This window comes from Symsagittifera roscoffensis, chromosome 4 (assembly GCF_963678635.1).
Source record: "Symsagittifera roscoffensis chromosome 4, txSymRosc1.1, whole genome shotgun sequence".
NCBI lineage: Eukaryota > Metazoa > Xenacoelomorpha > Acoela > Convolutidae > Symsagittifera > Symsagittifera roscoffensis.
This window is the reverse complement of record NC_087065.1, coordinates 33,919,619-33,944,058: the sequence shown is the minus strand read 5'-3', so window position 1 is coordinate 33,944,058 and position 24,440 is coordinate 33,919,619. Positions and strand designations below refer to the sequence as shown.

Below are 24,440 nucleotides of genomic sequence, written 5' to 3'. Positions count from 1 at the left end.
TTTTTGGATCTTCTCTACTTTACCGGCCATCCATTTTTTGAAAAAATCCGTTTTTTGAAAAGTCCAATTTTTAAAATTTTGAGTTTGGTACCGCATCAGTATAACAAATTCAACACATATCAAACACGTACCTCCAGCTTTAGGTGGCCCCTAAGTGTCTTTCATCTATACATACGAAAATTTTGGTTCACCTAATTTTTACTGCTTTTTTTACTTATGATTGTGTTGTGTCGAAGTGGTGCGAAGCTCGGCTTCGCCTCTGTGTTTGTTTTTATTCACAAGTCAGTATTTTTTCGGTTTCCTTGCCTACATGACTCTCCAACTGCATGTTGGCTGGAAGCCTCTGTAAGCAATATGTTGGCTGGAGGTTTGCTGGAAGCCTGTGTTAGCAATAATTTTTCTGCACTCGACCTATTTTGTGCATGTTAGCTTTCCAAATATCTACGATTCGAAGTTTGATTTTAATGTTGTTGTGTTTTCACCAAGTCGATTTGTTAAAATATCATTTTTCTTTTTTTTGGCCTAAACGGTTTCGGCCGAAATCATATGGATTTAGAGGCCTCGTGTTGCGTCGTTCGACGAGCGAAAAAAAACTTGTGTTCATGTGTGTGTTTGTTTTGATGGGGAGGGGGAATTAATAATTATTGTATTAGAGTCAAATTTGAATATTTTTTCGGTTTTTGTGGATTTCGACCTATTTAATATCTGTTGAGTGGCCCCATGTTGATGCGAAAAAGTTTAAGTGTGTGTATGTTTGTGTGTTTTCAGGATGAGGAGAACTTAATAGTTTTTTTAAGTCTTTTAAATTTTTTCGGCTTAAACGGTTTCTGCTACGGTATTTTCGGCTTTTTTATCGCTTGGTAAATTCTTTGATGCCAATTTTACTTTGTATTGTCTTGGCTCGTTTTGTTTCAACAAGCTTTATTAATTTTGGATAGACTTATTTTTTCAACGTTTTTGATTCTATTTTCGACCTAGAGGCTGTTTTGTGTCGCAAGTGGTCTAAAGCTCTGCTATGCCTCTTTGTATTCTTTTCCAATCTTCTGTTGGCTATGGTTTCTTTGTGTAGTAAGTGATTAGAAGCTCTGTTGCAATTTGATCAGCTGAAACAGCTTTTTTTGTTCCGACCACTGAATGTGGGAAGGAATTTGTCTTTGTATGTGTTTTTCATATGTATGCACCCAAAATCAGGTACCACAATTCATCATCAGAGTACTTGGGTCGTGATTTGAACGACAAATTTTTTTTCAGTGGTGGGAAAATGTTGACGGTACATGTCAGATCTTGCAATGTGGAATTGTCTTGGTGAGGCCCGAACTTTTCGGTTAATGCTCAGGTTATTGAGTGGCGGCTTATATACCTTATATTTTATTCGTATCATTAGTGATCATTGGTTGTGACAAAATGCTTTGAATGCTCGAAATCAAAAGCTCCGACACTTTTTGAGTTTTAAGCTTGTATTTTTTTTACCCCTTAACATATTTGTTGCGTTTTTAGTATCAATTTTTAGCAGCGGAAACTTAATTCAGGTTTTTGTCTTAATGCTCCAAAAGTTTGTTAATCAGAAAAAAATGAAATTGGTGTCAGTTTTTTTGGCTGCATGGGTTCTGTTTGGTTTTTTTTCTGTTTGTTTTGATTTTTTTCCTAATTTGTTTAGTCTCTAGCAAGTTAGTGTCATAATTTGGGTATTCGAGATGTTTTATTGGTTCATATTTGAAATATCGCTAAAATTGTTTTGCAGTTTTGACCTGACAACTTTTTTGTGTCGAGGCATTTGGCGAGTTTAAATTTTGTGTCTTTGCACTAAACAAGCGCTATCAAATCGGAGCATAGGCTTGAACCACGGAATCTTTTGGTATCTTTTTCTACAAAAAGTTCAAATTAAATGACTATTTTACCCCTCAACCAAGATAACTTCATGCAAGGTAACTTGGACTCGAACAACAGGCCTTTGTATTCGCATGCAAGGATAACTCCGATCCGTTGGAAGACCAAGGGCTGCTGCCCGAGTCCGAGTGAAATTTGTAATGTTTTGGGTACTGCTGTGAGTTTCTGTTCTGAAAATTTTTAATTGCTATCCTGTATCTGTTTATTTTTGTCTGCTTAATTTCCAGAGCACGCAGTTCTCTTCAAATTGATTTTTACTATTTAAGAATTCCATAATATTCATTTGCAATGGCGCAGATTTATGCATTCCGAGATTATGGGGTTTTAGGGCTTCAAGTTCCAAGCTTAGGGCTTCAATATGATTCATCGCTCAATGTGTTGTGGCTCATGCAATTGCATATAGTTATTCAATTGATAGAGAATCATCGTCTGTTAAATATTGACTTGATTCAGTTGCCCGATTCACGTGTTTTTGAGACTATCAATGTTTACACTTGATAGCAGTGTATTGCAACCGGGACTGGATAGAATTGTTCCCGTAATTAACTTAATCCAAAGATTTCAGAACTCGATGTCAAAATTTTCAACGTTTTTAATTCAATTTTTATGTATCGCTAGTGATGCGAAGCTCAGCTTCTCTCCGCCTGTGTGTTCAATCGAATTCGAAAATGTTTTGGCTCTGTTTTTTGTATAAGAAGGAAATCAGTGGTTGATTATTCTTCCTGTTTAAGGACAGCAGTGAAGATTCATTGGGAATTTGTCCTGTGTGCTCGTTTTCCTTCTGTACTAAATGTGACGATATTTGGCACCCCGGAGAGCTGTGCAAGGAGCTTAGAACGGAAGAAAATAGGAGAATGCTCAAACTACAGCGTCAACAAGCAGAGGGTTCGTTCATGCAGTTACATAAAAATGACTTTACAGACAAAACCATGAACATAAATGAAAACATAATGAGAGCAAAACCATCTTTACCTTTGTTATAAGCAAGGGTATTGCAATCGGGTACTAGACTTTTTTTCCGTAAATAACTTTGTTCACAGGACTCATCGACTCCTGGTGGTACCTATATCAAATTCAAATTATGTACTGTCCTCTGCCCACTTAGCCTGGAGGTAACGAATACGCCTGGCTAGGAAGAGGTCATGGGTTGAAATCTGAACAGAACCTGTTTTTTTTCAAACGGTCAAAATTCCTGTTCAGAAAAATTTCGGCCTAATATTTGTCTGCTTACGTTTTATCGGCTTAGATGCCAGATCTATGAATCGTTTGTTTTTGGTTCAAACAAATTTCACTGTAGTTTCTTTAAGTGTCTTAGCACTTTAGACATCCGGCCGAACCGTGTTTTGCTTTTTATATTGGTTTTAATTTTACCAACTCGATTTTTTAAAATTTAGTTTTTTCTTTCGTTTTTTTATGTCTTCTTTTTTTTTACTTAATCGGTTTCAGCTTATTGTTATAATCTTCTTGTTGGTCCTTATTGCATCTTTTGGTGAATGAGAAAAAAGTTTGGTGTGCGTTTGGGTTCTAAGGGGAAAGGGGACTCAAATTTTGTTTTATTAAGAAACTTTTTTGGAAGTTTTTCTTCGTGAAGGGCTTCTGAGGTTTTTTTTGTTTTGTTTCCGCTTGTTAAGTTTTGTTCGAAGCAATTTTGCATTCTATTGTCTTGGCATGTTCCATTTTTTATTTTTGGCATGATCCTTTCATTTATAGTTATTTAAAAAATCAATATATTCAAAAGTGCATTCATGCATATTAATGAAATTATGATTGCTTTTAGGTATATGAGCCTTTTTTTAAATTGTGTTCAATTTCATTTATAAAAATTAAATTTTTCGACTCTCCTAGTACGAAATCGTAAATGATGAGAAAAAACGTGAACTCTGCGTGTCAATCGTAATTGTTTTCGGTTTCTTTATTCTGTACACTTGCGAAAGCAAGTGTCTTGTAATCGGGAACTATATTTTTGTTATATCAAAACCATCTTTTCAAAAAAATTTGTTCCCACTTGGCTCAGAGGTAACACCGTCGTCTTTGCAATTTAAGGCCTGGGGTTTTAGTCCCGGACGAATCTTGTGTTTTTCCACATGGATACAATTGGCTTTTTTTTCCGTAAAAAATGAATAGTCGGACTTTCGTTTTTCTGCTCAAGTTTTGTCGGCTCAGTTTCACGGATTTAGCTTGTGCTTGAAACAACGTTTTTGTTGTTGCAAGTGCAAGTATTGTTCAAGGTAGTTTCAAGGGGACTGAAAAGTTTGTCGGCTTTGTTTCCTCTTCGTAAGTTTTATTCTGTTAATAATTTAATATTGAAATGTCAGAAATCTTTGCTTATAATGAACTTCTACCTATTTTTACGGAAAGTTAAATTTTTTTAGACCTAACTTTTAACATTTTTCATTTTTGTTTGACGTGTGTTTTTTATGTTTGTGTTTTATGTTTTAATGTTATCGCTTGCGATTAGCAAGCGTTATCAAATCGGAATGTGACATTTTTTTCGGTTTTACAACAAGTTTAGCAAAATCAGTTGAATCACTTGTGATGCGGACATGCTCAATTTCATGAAAATTCTTATATCAGAATTGGGTGGGTACTAGTTACTATAGGGAAGTTTCAGGGGGACTTCAAGTTTTTTTTTACCAAATCGTTTTTTTCGGCTCAACTGCTGTCTGCTCAAAGGTTGTCGGCCTTGTTTCCGCTTCGTAAGCCTTGTTCAGTTATTAATTTGAATTTCAAATGTCTTGCTTAGCATGTTTTCCTAGAATTCCTGTTTGATAAAAACAAGTATTAAGAATTTCTGTCGTGTTGGGTTTTTATTTAATTTAGTTTCTACTTGAGACGCTGTGTCAATCAAATTGCGCTACCGATTTCCATTAAAAGGTAATAATGAGAAGACCGCCTGCCCCCCTGTGTGCCTGCTTAATCCCCTAGTATATTTTGCGACGCTTTGGAAAATTTTATCGTTCTACTAAATTTTAGTTTTTTCTCAAAAACACCTCTACCGATTTTCAAAAAAGGGGTATCCACAGAAAGAATGCCTACATTCTTTTGTGCCTGCAAACTCCCCTGGTCTTTTTTGCTTTTCCCCCTTGTCTGTAGCCTTCGAAAAAGTCTCTGGGGTGAATATTTGACAAATATTTTTGATTTTTTTTTTCGTTTTCTAAAAAACTAACCTACCAAATCTGAGATTTTAGTGTTGAGTTTGATAAACTCCTCTTCATAATGCGGCTACGCCCAATTTTTTTCAATACATAAAACTATGGTCCTCGAGGTTGTCTAATTTTTGATTTTTTTCAACCGCTTGAATTTTTCTTCAACTTTTTTCAAAAATCAACCTCCCAGACTTGAGTTTTTTTTCAATGGGGATAATGGATAGTGGGAAGGAACATTGCAATAACGGACACTCGCATTTTTTTTAGCGGCCACTCGCGTTTTTTTTTAAATTTTATGCGAAAAATTTGTGGCCCTCGGAAAACTCAGAATTTTGATTTTTTGACTTTTCTCGAGAACTACCCTGCCAAACTTGAGTTTTTGGGCTCAATCAAAATTGTAGGTTGAGTGAATTTTTTCTGCATCGGCGGCGATTCCTAATTTTTTCCAAACAAAAAACTATGATTCTCCGAAATGTCAACATTCTGATTTGTTGACCGTTTCTTGGACTCTTCTCAAAAACTATCCTGACAAATCTGATATCATAGGTTTAATCGACACCACAGTTTGTTGGAAGCTTGGTTTTATAGTTTGCTACGCCCAAGAAAAAAGTTATGGCCTTCAGACAAGTTTTTTGGAAGTTTTTTACTCTCCTCGAAAATTACCGTGCCAAATCTCAGGTTAAGAGTTCAATTGAGAAAACGGATTTTTTGGATCTTCTCTACTTTACCGGCCATCCGTTTTTTGAAAAAATCCGTTTTTTGAAAAGTCCAATTTTTAAAATTATGAGTTTGGTACTGCATCAGTATAACAAATTCAACACATATCAAACACGTACCTCCAGCTTTAGGTGGCCCCTAAGTGTCTTTCATCTACACATACGAAAATTTTGGTTCACCTAATTTTTACTGCTTTTTTACTTATGCTTTTTATGATTGTGTTGTGTCGAAGTGGTGCGAAGCTCGGCTTCGCCTCTGTGTTTGTTTTTATTCACAAGCCAGTACTTTTTTCGGTTTCCTTGCCTACATGACTCTCCAACTGCATGTTGGCTGGAAGCCTCTGTTAGCAATATGTTGGCTGGAGGTTTGCTGGAAGCCTGTGTTAGCAATAATTTTTCTGCACCCGACATATTTTGTGCATGTTAGCTTTTCAAATATCTACGATTCGAAGTTTGATTTTAATGTTGTGTTTTCACCAAGTCGATTTGTCAAAATATCATTTTTCTTTTTTTTTGGCCTAAACGGTTTCGGCCGAAATCATATGGATTTAGAGGCCTCGTGTTGCGTCGTTCGACGAGCGAAAAAAAACTTGTGTTCATGTGTGTGTTTGTTTTGATGGGGAGGGGGACTTAATAATTATTGTATTAGAGTCATATTTGAATATTTTTTCGGTTTTTGTGGATTTCGACCTATTTAATGTCTGTTGAGTGGCCCCATGTTGATGCGAAAAAGTTTAAGTGTGTGTATGTTTGTGTGTTTTGAGGGTGAGGAGAACTTAATATTTTTTTTAAGTCTTTTAAATTTTTTCGGCTTGAACGGTTTCTGCTACGGTATTTTCGGCTTTTTTATCGCTTGGTAAATTCTTTGATGCCAATTTTACTTTGTATTGTCTTGGCTCGTTTTGTTTCAAAACTAGCTTTATTAATTTTGGATAGACTTATTTTTTCAACGTTTTTGATTCTATTTTTGACCTAGAGGCTTTTTTTGTGTCGCAAGTGGTACAAAGCTCTGATATGCCTCTTTGTATTCTTTTCCAATCTTCTGTTGGCTATGGTTTCCTTGTGTAGTAAGTGATTAGAAGCTCTGTTGCAATTTCATCAGCTGAAACAGCTTTTTTTGTTCCGACCACTGAATGTGGGAAGGAATTTGTCTTCGTATGTGTTTTTCATATGTATGCACCCAAAATCAGGTACCACAATTAATCATCAGAATATATGGGTCGTGATTTGAACGACATAAATTTTTTCAGTTTTGGGAAAATTGGTTCAAAAATTTTGCTTTTTAGTCTTATTTCGAGCTAGTTTAGTCAAGAAAAACAAATTTTCGAAGCTTCTTATAGATCTTCCTTGGTACAAAAAAATTTTAAATATATTTTTTAATTTAGACAATTCTTTCGATGTTTTTTTTCCATTTTTTTTGCCATTTTTGACAACAAATTTAGTCGGTAATATTTTACTTACTAACATTGAGTTTTTGGTTTTTCTTGTCATACAACACAAAAAACGGCCTAAATTTGAGACTATATATATATATTGAAGGTTTTTTTGTTTTTTTAAAGAAGCCAGATCTTTGTGCTTCTTCCACATCAACCGGCTCTTCTTGTTTGATTTGATTATTGCCCGATTGTGTATGCAAAGCTGTTTCAATCTGTAATGATTACATAGTTAATAGTTCATGTTTTCGAAGCGAGTGTTGTTTGTCTTCTTGCTTAAGGGCCAAAGCAGCAGGATTTGCGGGCAGCCAGGGAGGAAATGTACAGACGATTTCAAGAACGACAAGTAGGTGTGGAGCACAATGGGAGAAAGCCAATCAAGACATGTCCTGGCTGCAGGATAAAAATTGAAAAATCTGCAGGCTGCAATAAAATGACCTGCAGATGTGGAACAATTTTCTGCTGGCTATGTGGTGTCAAAATATCTGGCTACGATCATTTTGGAAGAGGATGCCAAACATTTAGTTTCACTCAACCTGCGAGTGGTCCACGGAAGGAAGTTCAATTTCACGAAGGCTACATCGCTTACAGAATCAGCTAGTGAGACAGAAACAATGTCCACGGTGTAGAAATAAGAATCCAAAAATGGGTAGACTCAACTTGGTCAAGTGTTGGTTCTGCAAGGGTCATTTCTGCTTCCAGTGTGGGGATAATCTGTCAAAAGTGGACAAAGCCACTAGTCATTATTCACTGAGCAAAACTTGTAGCCAACACTCAGATTGAATGGAAATATATTTCAAATCATTCTCGATTGGTTATTCGAAACTCATTTAAATTCGAAACTCATGAAAATTGCATATACAGATTGATTATTTGCTAATAACTATCAAAGTTCTATCACTTTAAATCATATCTTTCGAAAATAATCGGATCTTTTTGCGGCAGAGAAAGATAAGAAAATATATTCTTCGTGCATATTATTCGTCCATTTTTCTATTAAGAGTCGATGAACGTTGTTCAGACTCTTAAATAGGTCGCGTTGATTTTGTTTTTCATTTTTTTTTCAGGAAAAGTCTTAAATTTGTTCAGATTCAAATTTAACTTTTAGCGGCGTCACTTATGATTTCTCTTTAAGTTCAATTCATTTCCTTTGTTAAAAGGAAGGCTAACTCCACTATCGAACAGCAAAAGTGTAATGGTCACAAAAAACGTTATCGACTTCTAGTTTCGAAATTGGAATTTAATTTCGAGATTTCCCAGCGAAATAAATAAAAGTACCTATTGATCCAATTTTCTCAAATGGGTTAATTTAATCATACAAGTATCGACCTCTACTTGTTCTGGAAAGTCAAAGAGCTTCAAGGGCGTCTATTTTTTGTAACTTCGAAAGTTGAGGTTGTTTCAAAAAAAATAGCCAGTATTTTTCTGTTTACTTGCGTTCATTGACTCTTTTCCAGTTGATTATGTTTATCTAAAGCCCTTACTCTTCAGGAAAACATCCATTTAATGAAGAAGCTGTGGTAGATCTATTCGTTGAAATGCAACAAAGACCTGGCTAATCTAAAGTTCGATATCCTACGCAATTTGATCGTAATTGGCCTCTGAAGCGATGAAAAGCTTCAAAATATTTAATCGTCTAGAATGTTCTTAGTTCCTTTTAAGATAAATCAATTAGTCTATTTAAAAATTTTGTCCTTCGGAAGTTGGTAGTGTTTTGAAACATTCAAAATTGCGATACGATATAGAAGCGGAGCGTAGTGTGATAATACGATGCAACTTTTCAAACCTTAGTCAAAAATGGAAGTTCTACTTTAGGCGGCTTTTTTGAAAGTGTTGTTTTTGTGCTACTTAAAGTGCTATTTTTGGCGTCACTTATGAATAATGAGGCTGCGTTGGCACTATAATACTAAGTGCTTTGACATTTAATTTGTAATGAGTTAACACATTTGATACATGTTAAGAGTAATACAGGTCTTGATATTTTTTTTCTACTTTTTTTTTGAGGAAAAAGTCGTAAAATGCTCTAGTAAATACAGATGTGCATTCATACATATTAATGAAATTATGAATGCATTTAGGTAAATATGCACTTTTTGAATTCAATTGAAATTCACCTGAAAGCTACGTAAATAGCCCTCCCCAAATACCAACGTTGAAATGGCGTAAAAAAAACGTGAACGACTTCTAGGTTCAAAGGTGGAAATTACTTTATAAATTTCCCAGCGTAATAAAACTTAACCTATTGATCCAGTTTTCTTTAATTAAGTTATAAATCAAAAAAACACCAAACATAAAATCTTCTTGAAATTCAAAGATCTTTTAGGGTCGTACAGTTTTTCTTGGCTGTTTTGATTCATCAGTTGAAGTATAAAACGCTATTTTTTCGATCAACAGTACAAACATAAAACTCCATTTTAAGAAAGTTTCAATTCTATCTATCTATCTATGTATGCATTAAAAGATACGCGTTTCATTTGGCACATGTTAAGAATTCTCTTAGTTGACATGGTTTATAATTTTCCAAAATATTGCAACTTTTGATATAATGTTTCATTGAATTCAACGTTTTATATTTCCAAGGTCGTCGACGATTCTAACCATATATCTGCTGAAGCATGAATGGTTTAAAAGTACAGATTTTTTTTCTTCTTTCGCAATGTAAATAATTCCAAAGAAGCTTCTCGTTACGGTGTTCATATGAATAAATTGAGTTTCTAAAACGTAAGGTGAGATCTTGTCAGTGTACACTCCTGATTTTTTTGCTCAAATTCTTTCGCTCTCCGAGATGACCTTATAAACAACGCCATATTGAAAACTTTCAGTAAAACTTAAATTTCTCAACCCTATTCCTTAAGGTGCTTGTCAGCGTACACTCATATCTAAATCTGGCCTCCTATTATAGCAGCTCAAATAATTTTGGTTTTCGAGAAAAAGCGTTAATCATGGTTTTAGTTTAAAAAAATTTTCGAAAAACTTGGTTTTAAATACTAACTTAACTTAAAAAACTCAACCCTATGATGGGGCGCTATTAGGGTAACTCAGGAAATATAAATCTGGCCTCACAACTGAGCAACTCAAATTCTGCCCTTCAAACTTAACTGCTCAAATCATTTTGGTTTTCAAGAGTAAAAGTTAATGAGTTTTGAAATTTTCTCCAAAAAATTTAGATTTATTGATTACTTACAGAATTTGAAAATCTCAACTCTATAATAGGGAGCTCACAAAATCCACTATAAGGTTGGAATTACGCCCTTTAAATTTATTTTCTCAAATCATTTTAGTTTTTGAGCAATGGCGTTGTTTATGATTTTTACATATTTTGTTCCAAAAATTTAGACTTATTTATTACTAACAGAACTTGAAAAATTCAAGCTCATAGCTCATGGAGCTCTCAAGGTACTCTATAGGGTTGCATTTTTGTCTTCCAAATTCACTTACTCAAGCCTTTTAGTTTTGAAAAATGCTGGTGCTTATGACTAGTATAAATTTTGTTTTCAAAAAACTTGGATTTGAATACTAACCGAACAGAAAAATCTGAACCCTGTGGTGGGGTGCTATCAAGTTGCACTCAGGAGTTGTAATTGTGCTTCCAGATCTAACTGCTCAAACAATTGGGTTTTCGGGATATGTTTTTTTGTGTTTATTTACATTGCTGTCCTTCATTTTGCGCTCCGAACTCAACTGCTCAAATTGTTTCAGTTTTCGAGAATTGGCGTTTTTTATTATTTTTGAACTTATATATATTTTTTAAAATCTAGATGTTATTACTAACAAAAGTGGAAAATCTCAACTCTGTGGTGGGGTGCTATCACGGTACACCCAGGAGTTGCAAATCTGCCTTCAAGATGTAACTGCTCAAATCCTTTTGGTTTTTGAGATATGGCGTTTTTTTTTGTTTTTTTTTTTCAATTCAAAAAATTAGATAAAAACACAAAACAAACTTTGAAGTTGTCACCGATTTGGTTGGATGTTATGAGAAAAATAACTGCTCAAATTAATTTGGTTTTCGATTAATGTTTTTTTTTAAAAACAAATTCCGAAACGTTAGATTTTGTAATTACTAACAGAACTTGAAAAACTAATTGCGAAGCTCTAGGGTGCACTCTAGAGTGCCAATTCTTCCCTCCAAATTTAATTGCTCGAATCATTTTAATTTTTCGGAACACATTTAAGAACTCCCTGTGTTAACATGCTTCAAAGATTTGCAAAATATTGCATCGTTTGATATGTTTCATTAAATTCAACGTGTTAATTTTCCAAGGTCGTCTACGTTTCTAACCATATCTAACTATTCATACTATATTTAATGCGTGTGACGCGTATCTTGCCATGTTTTCGCGTTTTTTTGCAAAAAAAAAACTGCATAACGTATCAATGCGTGGTTAAGCTATATCGTATATTGCAATCCTTAAGAATTTTTGTTTTCGTTTTTCCAGTCTGAATATAGTGTTTGTTCCACCGAGTTAAAAGTTAGCAACACGATAGTGGGCTGCTGTCAGAGTTGCCCCAGGGTTGCGAGTATGGTCTCCAATTATGAATGCCCAAATCTTTTTAGTGTACGAGAAACGACGATTTTTGTGATTTTTCAAAACTTTCGAAAAACTCAATTTGAAAAAAAGGAAAATTCTCAGCCTTTTAGTTGAAGGCTGTAAAAATACTCGCAAGGATTCCAAATCTTGCCGCCTACTATGAGTGCTCGAATCTGTGTATTTTGCGAGATATGACGTTTTTGTGATTTAAAAAAAACACAAAATTTCATTTTTTTTTGAAATCGAAATTCCTAACTCTGTAAATGGGTGCTGTCAGTGTAGTCTCAGGGGTTGCAATTCTTGCCTCCAAATATGGCTGCTCAAATCCATGTAATTTTCGAGATATGACATCTTGTGTGATTTTAAAAAATTCAGAAAACTAAAATATTATTACTTTTAAACACTTGAAATTTCTAAGTCTAGCTGGGTGCTGCCAGTGTATTCTCAAGGACTGCTAATCTTGCCTCCAAATATGACTGCTCAAATCCATGTAGTTTTCGAGATATGACGTCTTGTGTGATTCAAAAAAAATCAGAAAACTAAATTATTATTACTTTTAAACACGAAATTCCTAAGTCTAACTGGGTGCTGCCAGTGTATCCTCAGGGATTGCCAATCTTGCCTCCAAATATGACTGTTCAACTCCATGTATCTTCGAGATATGTCGTTTGAGATTATTTTTTCAAAAAAAATCAAAGCTTAATTTATTATTTTTTCAAAACCATTTTTTTTCTCAAAAATTGAAATTCCTTATCTTGTAGTTGGGTGCTGCCATGGTACTCTCAGGGATTGCCAATCTTGCCTCCAAATATGACTGCTCAACTCCATGTATCTTCGAGATATATCGTTTGTGATTATTTTTTCAAAAAAAATCATAAAGCTTAATTTATTAATTTTTCAAAACCATTTTTTTTCTCAAAAATTGATATTCCTTACCTTGTAGTTGGGTGCTGCCAGGGTACTCCCAAGGGTAGCAATTCTTGCCTCCAAATATGACTGCTCAACTACATGCAGTTTACGAGATAAGACATTTTGTGTGAGTTAAAAAAAATTCGGAAAACTAAATTATTATTACTTTTGAACACTTGAAATTCCTAAGTCTAGCTTGGTGCTGCCAGTGAATTCTCAGGGATTTCTAATCTTGCCCCCAAATATGACTCCTCCAATCCATGTAGTTTTCGAGATATGGCATCTTGTGTGATATAAAAAAAATTCAGAAAACTAAAAAATTATCACTTTTAAACACTTGAAATTCCTATGTCTAGCTGGGTGCTGCCAGTGTATTCTCAGGGATTGCTAATCTTGCCTTCAAATATGACTGCTCAAATCCGTGTATTTCGAATTATGACATTTCTGATTTTTTTTCTTTCAAAAACTCATAGAGCTTCAAAATTAATTTATTTTTCTCAAAAATTGAAATTCCTAAACCTGTAGTTGGGTGCTGTCAGAGTACTCTTGCATCCAAACATGACTGCTCATATCCTTGTAGTTTGCCAGATATGACGTTTTTTGTGGTTTTTAAAAAAAATCACAAAATTTGAATTATTTTTTTCTTCAAAAATTGAAAAATTTCTAACCCTGTAATTGGGTGCTGTCAGGGTACTCTCAGGGGTTGCAATTCTTGCCTCCAAATATGACTGCTCAAATCCATGTAGTTTTCGAGATATGACATCTTTTGTAATTTAAAAAAAAATCAGAAAACTAAAATATTATTACTTTTAAACACTTGAAATTTCTAAGTCTTGCCTTCAAATATGACTGCTCAAATCCCTGGAATTTCGAGTTATGATGTTCGTAATTTTTTTTCAAAAAAATCATAAGGCGTAAATTATTAATTTTCCAAATTTTTTTTCCTCAAAAATTCAAATTCCTAACATTGTAGTTGGGGTGCCGTCCGGGTACTCTCAGGGATTACGAATTTTGCATCCAAAAATGACTGCTCAAATCTTTGTAGTTTGCGAGATATGACGTTTTTTGTGATTTTGTAAAAAAAATTTCACAAAACAAATTAACTTTTCTCCAAAATTTGAAATTCCTAACCCTGTAGTAGGGAGTATTGCGAATCTTGCCTCCAAATATGACTGCTCAAATCCTTGTAGTTTTTGAAATATGGTGTTTTTTGTGATTTTTTCAAAAGTCTTTCAGCAAAGTTAAATTTTCTGTTTTTTTTTAATTTTGAAAATTTTCCCTTCCTTGTAATGGGGAGCTGTCAGATTATTTTCAGTGGTTGCGAATCTTGCTCCCAAATTTGACAGCTGAATTTTTTGTAGTGTTCGAGATAAAAACATTTTCAGCGATTTTTTCAAAATTTATTCAAAAAACGTTTAGAAAACTTTCATAAATTTATTTTTTTTAAAGTTTTTAAATATCCAACCCTTTAGCTAGGGCTGTCGGATCACTAGAGGTGGTTGCCAATCTCGCCTCTGCATATGAGTGCTCAAATTTGTAAATCTCGATATGCGACGTTTTTATGGATTTCATTTTTTTTTTTCGAATTTTAAATTTAAATTTTGTTATTCCTAACCGTGTAGTTGGGTACTGTGAGAATTCTCTCAGGAGTTACAAATTTTGCGTCCGAATGCGACGTCTCAAATACTTTTAGTTTTCAGGATGTGAAGTTTTGTATGTCAATTTAAAAATTTTCAAAGAGATCAAAACAAAGTTTGAACTCTGTTAATGGGTGCTGTGAGAGTATACTCAAAGAATTGCAGATCTTGTTTTCAATATATTTGGTGTTTTTATGAGTTCTCAAAAATTTGAAGCAAGGGGGTTCTCAAAAATTCGAAAAACAAAATTCTCGAATTAATGCTTTAAGTTTACAGAATTTTTTTTCTTTGCAAAATAAACATTTTAAAGCTTTTTGTCTCAGTTTTGATATCAGAAGGAGAAACTTCAAAATGTAAGGTGAAATGTTGTCAGTGTACTCTCAGCATTTGTAAATCCGGCCTCTAGATGTTACTGCTCAATTTCTTGTGCTTTTTGAGATATGACCATTTTATGAATTTTCAATTTTTCAAATAACCTAGATTTAGAAACTTTCAGCAGAACTTAAATTCTCAGCCCTATGGTGCAGTGAGTTTATCAGAATACACTCAGAAGATCGAAATCTGGCCTCTAAATATAGCTGCTCAAATTCTGGTGATATTCGAGATATGGCTTTTTTTGTTAATTTCATTTATTTTTCTCAAAATACTGAATATTAAAACCTGGCAGAATTTTTCTTTTTTATGGTGGGGTGCTATCAGGTGTTTATCATGAGCTGCAAATCTGGGCAAATATTTGCTCAGTTTCTTTTGGTATCCGGGATATGGCGTTTTAAATGATTTTTTATTTTTTATAAGTTTAGATTAAAATTATTTTAACAGAACTTGAAATTCTCATTTTTATAGTGGGGAGCTCTCCAAATACTTTATAAGGTTGCCATCCAAACTTATTTGCTATTGGTTTTTGAGAAATGGCGTTGCATATTAATTTTAAAGTTTTTTCTCAAAAAATTTAGATTTATTACGTACTAACTGAACTTGAATTTTTAAACCTTTTAGTGAGAGCTCTCAGAGTACATAATAAGGTTGCAATTTTGCCCTCCAAATTCAACTGCTGATATTATTTTAATTTTCGAGAAATGGTGTTGTTAATGATTTCTATTTAAAAAAATTCAAAAAACTTAGATTTAAATAGTAACCAAATTTTAAAATCTGGTCACTATATGTGGATGTGCTATATGGTACACTTAAGAGTTGATAATCTGGCTTCCCAGACTAATTGCTCAAATCCTTTTGGTTTTTTGGGTTTCTTCAATTTTTCTAAAAAACGTAGAATTAAAAACATTAAATAAATTCTACGCTATGCTTGGGTGCTATCTGGGTACACTCACGAGTTGCAAATCTGGCATCGAAATTTTTCATTTTTGGTTTAACTATGGTCAATAAAAATCTGATTGATAAAAAAATTTTTGAACTGTTTTGAAAAGTTTGAAAAGTGGAGTTGTTTGCTGCCGGTTTTTCGGTATTTTTTTAGCTTGAAAGTTTCAAAAATCTGGTAAAAACTCTGTAGTTTTGCAGATATGCCTATTTGATTTAAAAAACTGAAAATTGGTTTAATAAATCGTTCACCTTATGAAATAGAAAACCACGATTTGTGGGCCCAATTTACGTTTGTAATAAAGTTTTTTTTTGTAATTTTTTTGTAAGCTCTTTTTACGTTCAACAAGCTATGTGAAGCACCGTAGCTGCAAGTCATGCGCTAGTTCAGTATAATTTGCCATTTTTTGACTTTCTTAATTTATACAATATATTTTTTCTTTTTGGGGTCTTTTCTGTAATACGATCCAAACAGTTTTTTCTTGCAATTTTGAAATTTGATCATATTACTCGAATCCGATTGGTTGAAATTAAAACCAGGGATAAACCTCGGGGTTTTCAACACAAACAGAAGCTCAATTAACAATTTCTATTTTGCGCCGTATAACAGAAAAGAATCACATTTTTCAATTTGCATGCAAAGTTAATGTGGGTGTCTGTAGTTGGTTACATTTCAAGTTATTACATGCAACATTTCATTTGTCTATTTGAATGCTCCTGAATCTTTAGCCGTTTTCTTGCTCATTTTTAATTTGTCTATCAACATTTAGATCATACATTTATCAATTCAATCAGAGTGAAACAAGGAAAAAATGTAGGACGATGTTTGCTGACAAAATGCGTCAGGGTTTTGTGCCCAAAAAATTGTCTGATCGTTTATTTTTTCACAGTGAAAATAATTGAATATTTTCACTGACAATCAAATAATGTACCTGTGTTCAGTTTCAGTCTGTATACTATTTAACTTTTTTGTGCTGTAAGTTTTTGTTTTTGCTTCCCTAAATCTCACTCATTGCTAACTGTTAATTACAACTAGAGTGTGTTAACTGAGGCCTAGGAAATTAGACGAAACGCAAATTAGACGTTACCAACGAAAATGAAATTAAACGTCGTTGCAAAATGACAAATATGGGAAATTAGACGTAATTGTATTGTTCGTGTCTGAAATTTGTTTACTGACTACAATTAACTTTCGTTCGAGTTTTCTTAAATGCAAACCAACTTTTCAAATGCCCTAATTTTCACATTCCGTAATTTTCACATGCCGCAATTGTATAATTTATGCATTTGAAAATTGTGTTGTCATATTGAGATTAACATTTTATAAATCAATTGTGATAAATATTTTGATATGCAATGGGATCATATTTTTGTAATTATGAAAACTTGTTTCAAGCAATAAGTTTTGATAGCCCTTTGCGATCCGTCTAAAACGCTAGTTTTGTGAAAAACCAATTTAACGTCTAAGTTCCGTTTTATTGAATCCGTTTAATTTACTTATTGTCTAATTTCTTAACACCCATATCAACTACTAAGACAACATTTGATATTGGTAGGTTCAAAGGCAAATGACTCATAAACGGCCCAAATAGACAGTAATTTCCAACTTGATCTGAAACTAATGTGGTTCAATCTAATTGGTTAATTAGCCGTTAATAAGTCAATCAAATGCAAACAACATTGTCCAGCGTTTTGATAAAATTTTCAAGCTGATAAATTTTAAGCTCATTTTTCCATTGAGGCCATTATACAGAACTTTTCTCGTCTAGGTAAAGGTTTACAAGAGACATGAAATTTTGTTTATTATTTGACAAATTTTACGTTTTCGGCTTAATTCTGGTTAACATTTTTTGCTGCTGGAAAAGTTTTTTGAAAAGCCTGACCAGGTTGCTTGATTTTGGAGGCTAGGTTTTTTATCAGACTTTTTTAGCAGACTCAAAATAATGAAACAGTCTGAACGTTAACTTCAAACACGGCATTAGCATGTAGCATGCGCTTGCTCCGCTGCGATTACATTCGGCACGAGAGGAATACTGTGCGTGAATCAGTGTTTGCCGTTAAATTAGTTTGTTTTGCTTAGAACTTTGTTGACAAACCGTGAGATAATTGTCCTAATTAGGGAAGCTCAACCCCAGATTACGCGCTATTTTACTTGGGTCTAGAACAACAAGCCGACGGGACTTCAAGTCGAAGGGACTTCAGGCCGAAAATTAAACTTTGCAAGCACCTCAAATCATTATTTTTTCATCTGTAAAACGTTGCTTGTCAAAATCATAGGCTATTTTACTCCATAATAAGCGTTATTTATGACCATGAATCACTTGGGATTGGCATCCGTTAATAATATCAGCGGTTTTTGAAAAGCATAAACTATAGACAAGAAAATTACCTTCAACCGTGTTTTATTTTTCAACTTTCCTAAACATCATTTGCAGGCTTAAATTTAATGAAAACGCTAATAATTACCAAATAAAGATAATGAATTTGAGAAATTCTTCAAAACAAATTTCAATTCAATCATATTTCATGACTTAGAGAGAAAGCTTTCGGCTTGAAGTCCCTAATTTTACGATTCGGCTTGAAGTCCCGTCGGCTTGATGTCCGGCACCCATTTTACTTCAGTCAATCAATTATATTTCGGGCCGCTGCACTTCAATTTTGGGCCGCTGTATGCATTAAAGCCATGGTTCGCATCCCGAAGTCGGTTATATCTTTGTCATCAAAGCTTTTGCCTATTTTTTTAAATTGTCTGACATTTTGTAAAATAGAGTTAGAACAAGGTTTCATGTTTTTCCAATACGTTGCAGTTATCCCAAGTTTTTTTATTTTCAGTTTCGTGAAAACTTGTATCCTTAGTCTTTCTACCGCCTCGTGATCTATTATAGTGTTGTAGTGGAGGCTCAGCGTCGAGATGAAAGTGGTGAAACTACATATACTGTTGACTCGATGTTCTCTTATTGTCATTTTTCCGCAAATTTTGCCCAAATTTAATCAAACTGTTTTCAAGTCTTTCAAGAGGTTCTTTGGTCGACTTAGACACTTCAATTTGCATGTCTACGTATACAATGAGCAAATCTTCAAGCATTATCTCTAATTCAATAAAATATTCTTTTAACTGATCAATAAGTTGCTTTTTGTCCGAAGTAAGTTTTTTATTCAATGATATTAGATATCTCAATCATCTTGAAAGGAGTGCCTCTTTTTCGTCTGTGGTTTTTGACTGTTCTTCAGAAATACTATCATGGTAGTTGGTAGACAATCCACGCTATGTTCCAGCCAGTTGTCAATGTAATCTATACTGTACGGTTTGTTAGATTTGGTTTGAAAAAAAAATTTGGCGTTAATCAGTGAAAACTTTGCAAAGGAAAGGACTTTCACTGTAACGTATCACTTATTTTGATCTATCAGAAGAGAATTGCACTTTAGCACTTTAGTGTTAGTTTTAAATATCAAGGTCTGCTTTAATCATATTTCGAAAGTTTTTCAATATTAAATTTTTTTTTCAGTTTTTATTTTCTGAAATTCCAAAAATGAGTTTTCATCTAAAGCTAAACAATCTGCGGTTCTAGTTGCTGGAAATTCCAGCTCTACTCTTAAGATTATTTAATTAAAATTTTCAAAGAAAATCAATAAAAAGCGATTGGCTGAACTTCAACAAAAAAATAATCAGCTGTAACAGAGTAAAATAAAATAAGTAAATTGTAAAAACAAAATGTCAAAACGAAACTAAGAAAGCAAAGCTATGAAAATATGGTTGCTAAAAAAGGCAACTTAAAACTTTAACTTCGCAAAAATGAAACGATAGAATATGGCTTATCGCTTTTTTCTGAATACTTATTTATACTTTTTTGTTAAACTTGAATTGCAAAAAGAAGCACCCAATGGGAAACAATAAGTTGTTTAAAAGTCTCAAGTCTCTAATAACTTGGTGTTTTTTTAGTTAGAGCCTTTGTTTAAATTATAAAAAAAATCTTTAAACTTTTGATTGATTTCAAAGTTTCACTGACTCTGGAAAACTTAAGCTAGTCTACTGTCCGGTATAGTTCTCTAGCAGTTGCATTCAGAAGATTTAGTTCTGTTGCACTGGTTCTCCGATTGATAATATTTCGGTAAATTTCACAGATTGATATTCTTCTAATAAACTTAACTGTATTAAGTGAAAGCAATAGTAAAAAAAACCTCTCTTATATTTCAAAACTGGTATTGAAAGTATTTAAACTTGAAAAAAGTGAAAATCTTTTCACTCAGTCATGATTCAGGGATGTTCAAGGATGTGCAGTTATAAGAACAGGAATGATTCAGGGACGATTCAACGTTGCTACATCGAAGTAATTTTCAGCAATAAATCAGGGTATGAATCACATGACGCTGAGCATGGGTGGATCTAGGATTTTCTAGAGGGAGTGGGACAAATGTTTAAATTTCTCGAGGGGGTGGGTCGACTTTTTAAAAAACAGGTCACAAGTGCCGTTTATGGGCATTTTTTGAAAATTTTCGACCAAAAAATGTGTATATATTGGCGCCAAAGATGCTTTTAGAAAAATTGTAGGGTTGGCGGGCCGAAAATGGGTGTCATTTTGCTTACGATTAGCAAGTGTTATCAAATCGGAATCTAGACTTTTTTCTAGTTAACAACTAGTTTAACAAAATCAGTTGAATCACTTGCTGATATCAATGTTGACATCCTCAATTTCATGAAAAATCAAATTTAACTAATGGGTGGGTACTAGTTATTGCAGGGTAAATTCAGGGAGAATTGCAACTTTTTTAAAAAAAAATCAGAAATCCGTTTTTTTTTTCGGCTTACCTGGTGTCTGCTCAATGATTGTCGGCCTTGTTTCCACTTCGTAATTTTGTCCAGTTGCTAATTTGAATTTCAAATGTCTTGCTTGGCATGTTTGCCTAGATTTCCTGTTTGAAAGAAAACAGGTTTTATGAAAATGTATGGGATTGGTTTTTTACATGTTTTGTTACGCCTTGGAAAAATTATCACTTTTTTCAAAAATTTTTGACACATTTTCAAAAAATAGGTAGCCATAGAAAGATCACAGAGACCGTCGAAGCCCTTGTGTGCTTGAATTTTCCCGTGGTCTCTTTTTGCTTTACCATTTTACCTTCGGAAAAAGTCTTAGGGGAAATATTTGATCGATATTTTTGATTTTTTTCGTTTTCTCAAAAACTAAGTCATAAAACCTGAGATTTTTTTTCCAATGAAAAAAACGGATTCTGAAAACTCCCCTTCATAAGCGTCTACACCCAAAATATGGCCCTCGGAACAGTGAAATTGTTGATATTTTTGACCACTTTTTCAGTCTTTTTGACTTTTCTCGAAAAATAACCTCCCAAACCAGAAGTTGCGGACTTAATGGATATAACAGGTACTGAGAAGCTCCCCTGAGTTAGCAGCTACTCCGAGGTTTCTTACACAAACAGTTATCGTCCTAGGAAAAACAAAATTTTTAATTTTTGACCGTTTTTTTTAAACTTGGGAATTTTCGGAAAAACTAACCTGCCAAACCTTTAATAATAAAGTTGAGAGCAAAAAAGATCAATTTTAAAAATTCGAGATACAAATATGAGGTATGCGGAAGTCTCGTTGCTCGCCCACACCTCAAATTTAAAAACTTCACTAACTACAAAAGTTTAACTATAATAATTAGATCTTTTCACTTAATTCTAACTTCAGTCAAAAATCGCTACAGTCAGAAATGTAAAGTTGGTCAAAATCTACGTAATTATTTTTTTTTTGGTAAGAGGTCAACTTGATAATTTAGCGGAAATCACTTCACCGTCTGTTATTTAAAGTTTGCTACTTTGGCTTCACAGTTAATTTATGAAAAATCTATACTTTCTCCTCCCTCAATCGATTGGCGGGGGGGATTGGAGAAGAACTGTACGGTTGATCGGACCATTTTTGCCTTGCAACCACAAAATGTTTTTTTTTCGGAATTTTTTCTGAGATTTTTGATTCGGCGTTTCAAATTCTCAGACACGCTGTGGATATCCCCGTAAGTTAGGGAAAAAGTTACACCTATTTCTTTCTTCATAAGTTTAATTGTATGGATCGTTTTCCAAACGTTTGAAGCCGTCCTTATTTAACAATTACCTTCAGCTAAGGTTTAGTTGCAGTCATGTAGTAACCAAATTGTTTTATTCATTTTTTGTGTGTGCTTTAATCTTAAATTTTTGTGTATAACCTAAAATGGAATAAAACGGAGAGATTAAGACTGGGGTAAATTTATTTCTCTGGAACAAATGCCAGGGGTAATGATAATTTTTGCACAGTTTCAGAACCCATATGCCTATGCACCGTTTTAAGCAAAGTTTCAAGGCTGAGTCGAACTCGAATAGTATTTTTGTTCAGATCTGATGCTAAATCCATGCCTTAAGAAATTTGACTATCAAGCAAAATTTAAATTTGCGGCAAATGTAGAGGTGGGTGGGTATTCACTAGTACCAAAACGATAAATCAGTCCCATTTGTACCAAAATAGAAAATCAATCGCGTTAGTATCAAAAGTCTTCAATTGGCCAAAGATTACTAATCGGACTATTTTAAGCTTTTGGTTTAAGCGGGGATAACCGACTCTAATTTTCGTATAGAGTCCTACCCTCTGTTGGCAAGCTCGCAACACGTTGGCGCGACTGCGGAGGTCACTATTCTGTAGTTTATTTTCTTCTGTTTGAACAGTAGAAAATTAATGTAATAATTACTTGGCTCACAATTCGACCAATCAGGAAACGAGTTGAATAATTTTGGAAAAAAAAGGACCGATTTTTCATTTTGGTAAAAATGAACGTTGGTACAAATGGGACTTTACCAATGTAGACAGCTATTCAAACTAAAAATAAGATGGCTCGTATAAAGGTGTCCTGAATGATCCGACAGCCTTTTAAATCCTATGAAGTAGTAATGACTTTGATTCAACACGTTTCAAATTCTCAGACACGCTACAGCAACCACATGAAATTGCGCGTGGTTTGTCCCAAATTTTAAAAGTCTGTAAACCTTCTTATTTTCAAAAAAGCTAAGAACAACATTACCTTCAATTTTTTTCCAAGTTTTTGCAGATTATTTTTTAAACTTAAAATATATGCTATTGCTAAAGAAGCGCTAAATGAAACCTCAAAACTATGTTTTGCTGAAGTTTTTTACGGCTTATATGAAAGTTAGCAGCTTTTCATTCTACAACAACCACTTGCTCATTTTCGTCGCTCAAATTTATAAGAGAAAATTTGAAACTGGTTTTTAATCGAAGCTTGAAAATTGTTCAATTTACAATTATAAGGTCTTTTAAATGATTTATCGTTTGACCCATTTTGATAATTATTTTTGATATCTGGTTTTGCGTAAAAAGTAGCAAAAATTTCAAACACCCAATAAAAAGTTCCTCCTCGCCTTCAGAGGTCAAAACAACAATAAAACAAAACTTGATTTAAAAGACAGCAAGCACTTCCGTATTAAGCATTAATGCACTGAAAATTTGTCGGCCAGCAAGTAGCGAGTAATTTTTGGGCCCTGTTTTTGGTCCGAACTGTGGTAATCATATCGGAAAGAAGTGTTATCATGCCGAAATCTGGTTCCCTCGATAACAAAGTGATCTCATCCAACATTGCATAGAACATGCAATTTCATTACAGATATTCTAGAATATTATCGAAATGAGAGCAAATTCGTGGACATTGTTTATTCAATCTAATTTTTGATCGAAAAAACTAGAAGAACTGATTAATGTGCAACAAACAAAATTATCGGATCAAGTTATGATCCTCCAGCCCGGCGCTTAAATTAAATTAAAATTGCTAAGCGCTGCATGTAAAATGCTCGATTCTGATTGGCTGAAAATTCCCAACTTAGAACCAAGTTAAGATCCTCCCCCCTAAACGTGTTTAGGGGGGAGAATGTTAACTTGGTCCAAATTATCTTAGAAAAAAATACCGAAAAAACATCTTAACAGCTGAAGTAAATTTACAATACCTCAAGTGCACTCTAATTTATTACGAGGAAATAATTTTTCGACAACAGTCTTTCGTGCAAACAATCAGTATTACTGCGTTATGTCCGTGCACTCAAACTAGACTTGCGTTCGCAGAAAATAGGCTGAGTTCACCTTAGAACAAAATGGTGAGCAATAAGTGATGATCCAAAAGGTCAGCTAATTTTCTATGAGGAGCGGCGGCGAAGTGTTACCGTCTCCACCTCCAAATCACATTGGTCGGATACTCAAGACCCACAACGTTCGTTGCTCCTTGCTTTCTCTGTGCTCGATGCTTACTCCAACACAGAAAAATAAAAAAAAATCACGCAACAGCGATTCTCCGCGAAGAGCTGAACAGCTCGTATGTGGGTCCTTTCCCTTTTGGATAAATCGTCTAGAACTCCATTTTCTGATTACTTCATTTTACAATAATAAGCTTTGTATATCATATGTTTAGATCATAATATAAATTGATCAGTAGAAGATTCTCTGTTTTTCATTAGTGACGATAGGTCTGTCCGTAAGCATCCATGGAAACTCAGCCTTTTTCTCGTGGGAAAACGGTTTTTATTTATTTTAAGGCTAAGTCTAGACCACTAAGTATAACTTTGAAACATGTGCTTGAAAAACAAGTGAGGATGACACACAGTCGGTGAGCAGCCGATGAACGAACTTCCAGATAACAGAAACGTCTCAGCTCAAACGTCTGAGCTAATAATGTTTTTTTTTTCGCTGGTGATCTTGACTTAATCTTCATGTCGCGGAAAAACAAACAAAAAAAAGTTACCGAGTTACTTTGCCCGTTCCAAAAAAGGCATAAAAGTGAATGAATAATTTCGCACTGATGTCAAAAACAAGCCAACAAAAGAGTTTTTTCAGCATACGTTTTAG

General features: G+C 33.9%; 2 protein-coding genes across 2 annotated transcripts in view; one reads left to right on the top strand and one right to left on the bottom strand.

Moving 5' to 3' along the window:
- Nucleotides 1-7,783, top strand: part of LOC134844851 (E3 ubiquitin-protein ligase RNF14-like) — a 32,649-nt gene extending 24,866 nt beyond the window's left edge. The window contains exons 5-6 of the mRNA XM_063861666.1: nucleotides 2,599-2,772; nucleotides 7,464-7,783. Coding sequence (XP_063717736.1) covers nucleotides 2,599-2,772; nucleotides 7,464-7,783 — 494 coding nt within the window. The remainder of the gene's footprint in view (nucleotides 1-2,598; nucleotides 2,773-7,463) is intronic.
- LOC134845257 (eukaryotic peptide chain release factor subunit 1-like) overlaps nucleotides 1-24,440 on the bottom strand; it is a 574,579-nt gene that overhangs the window by 231,146 nt on the left and 318,993 nt on the right. The window lies entirely within an intron of this gene.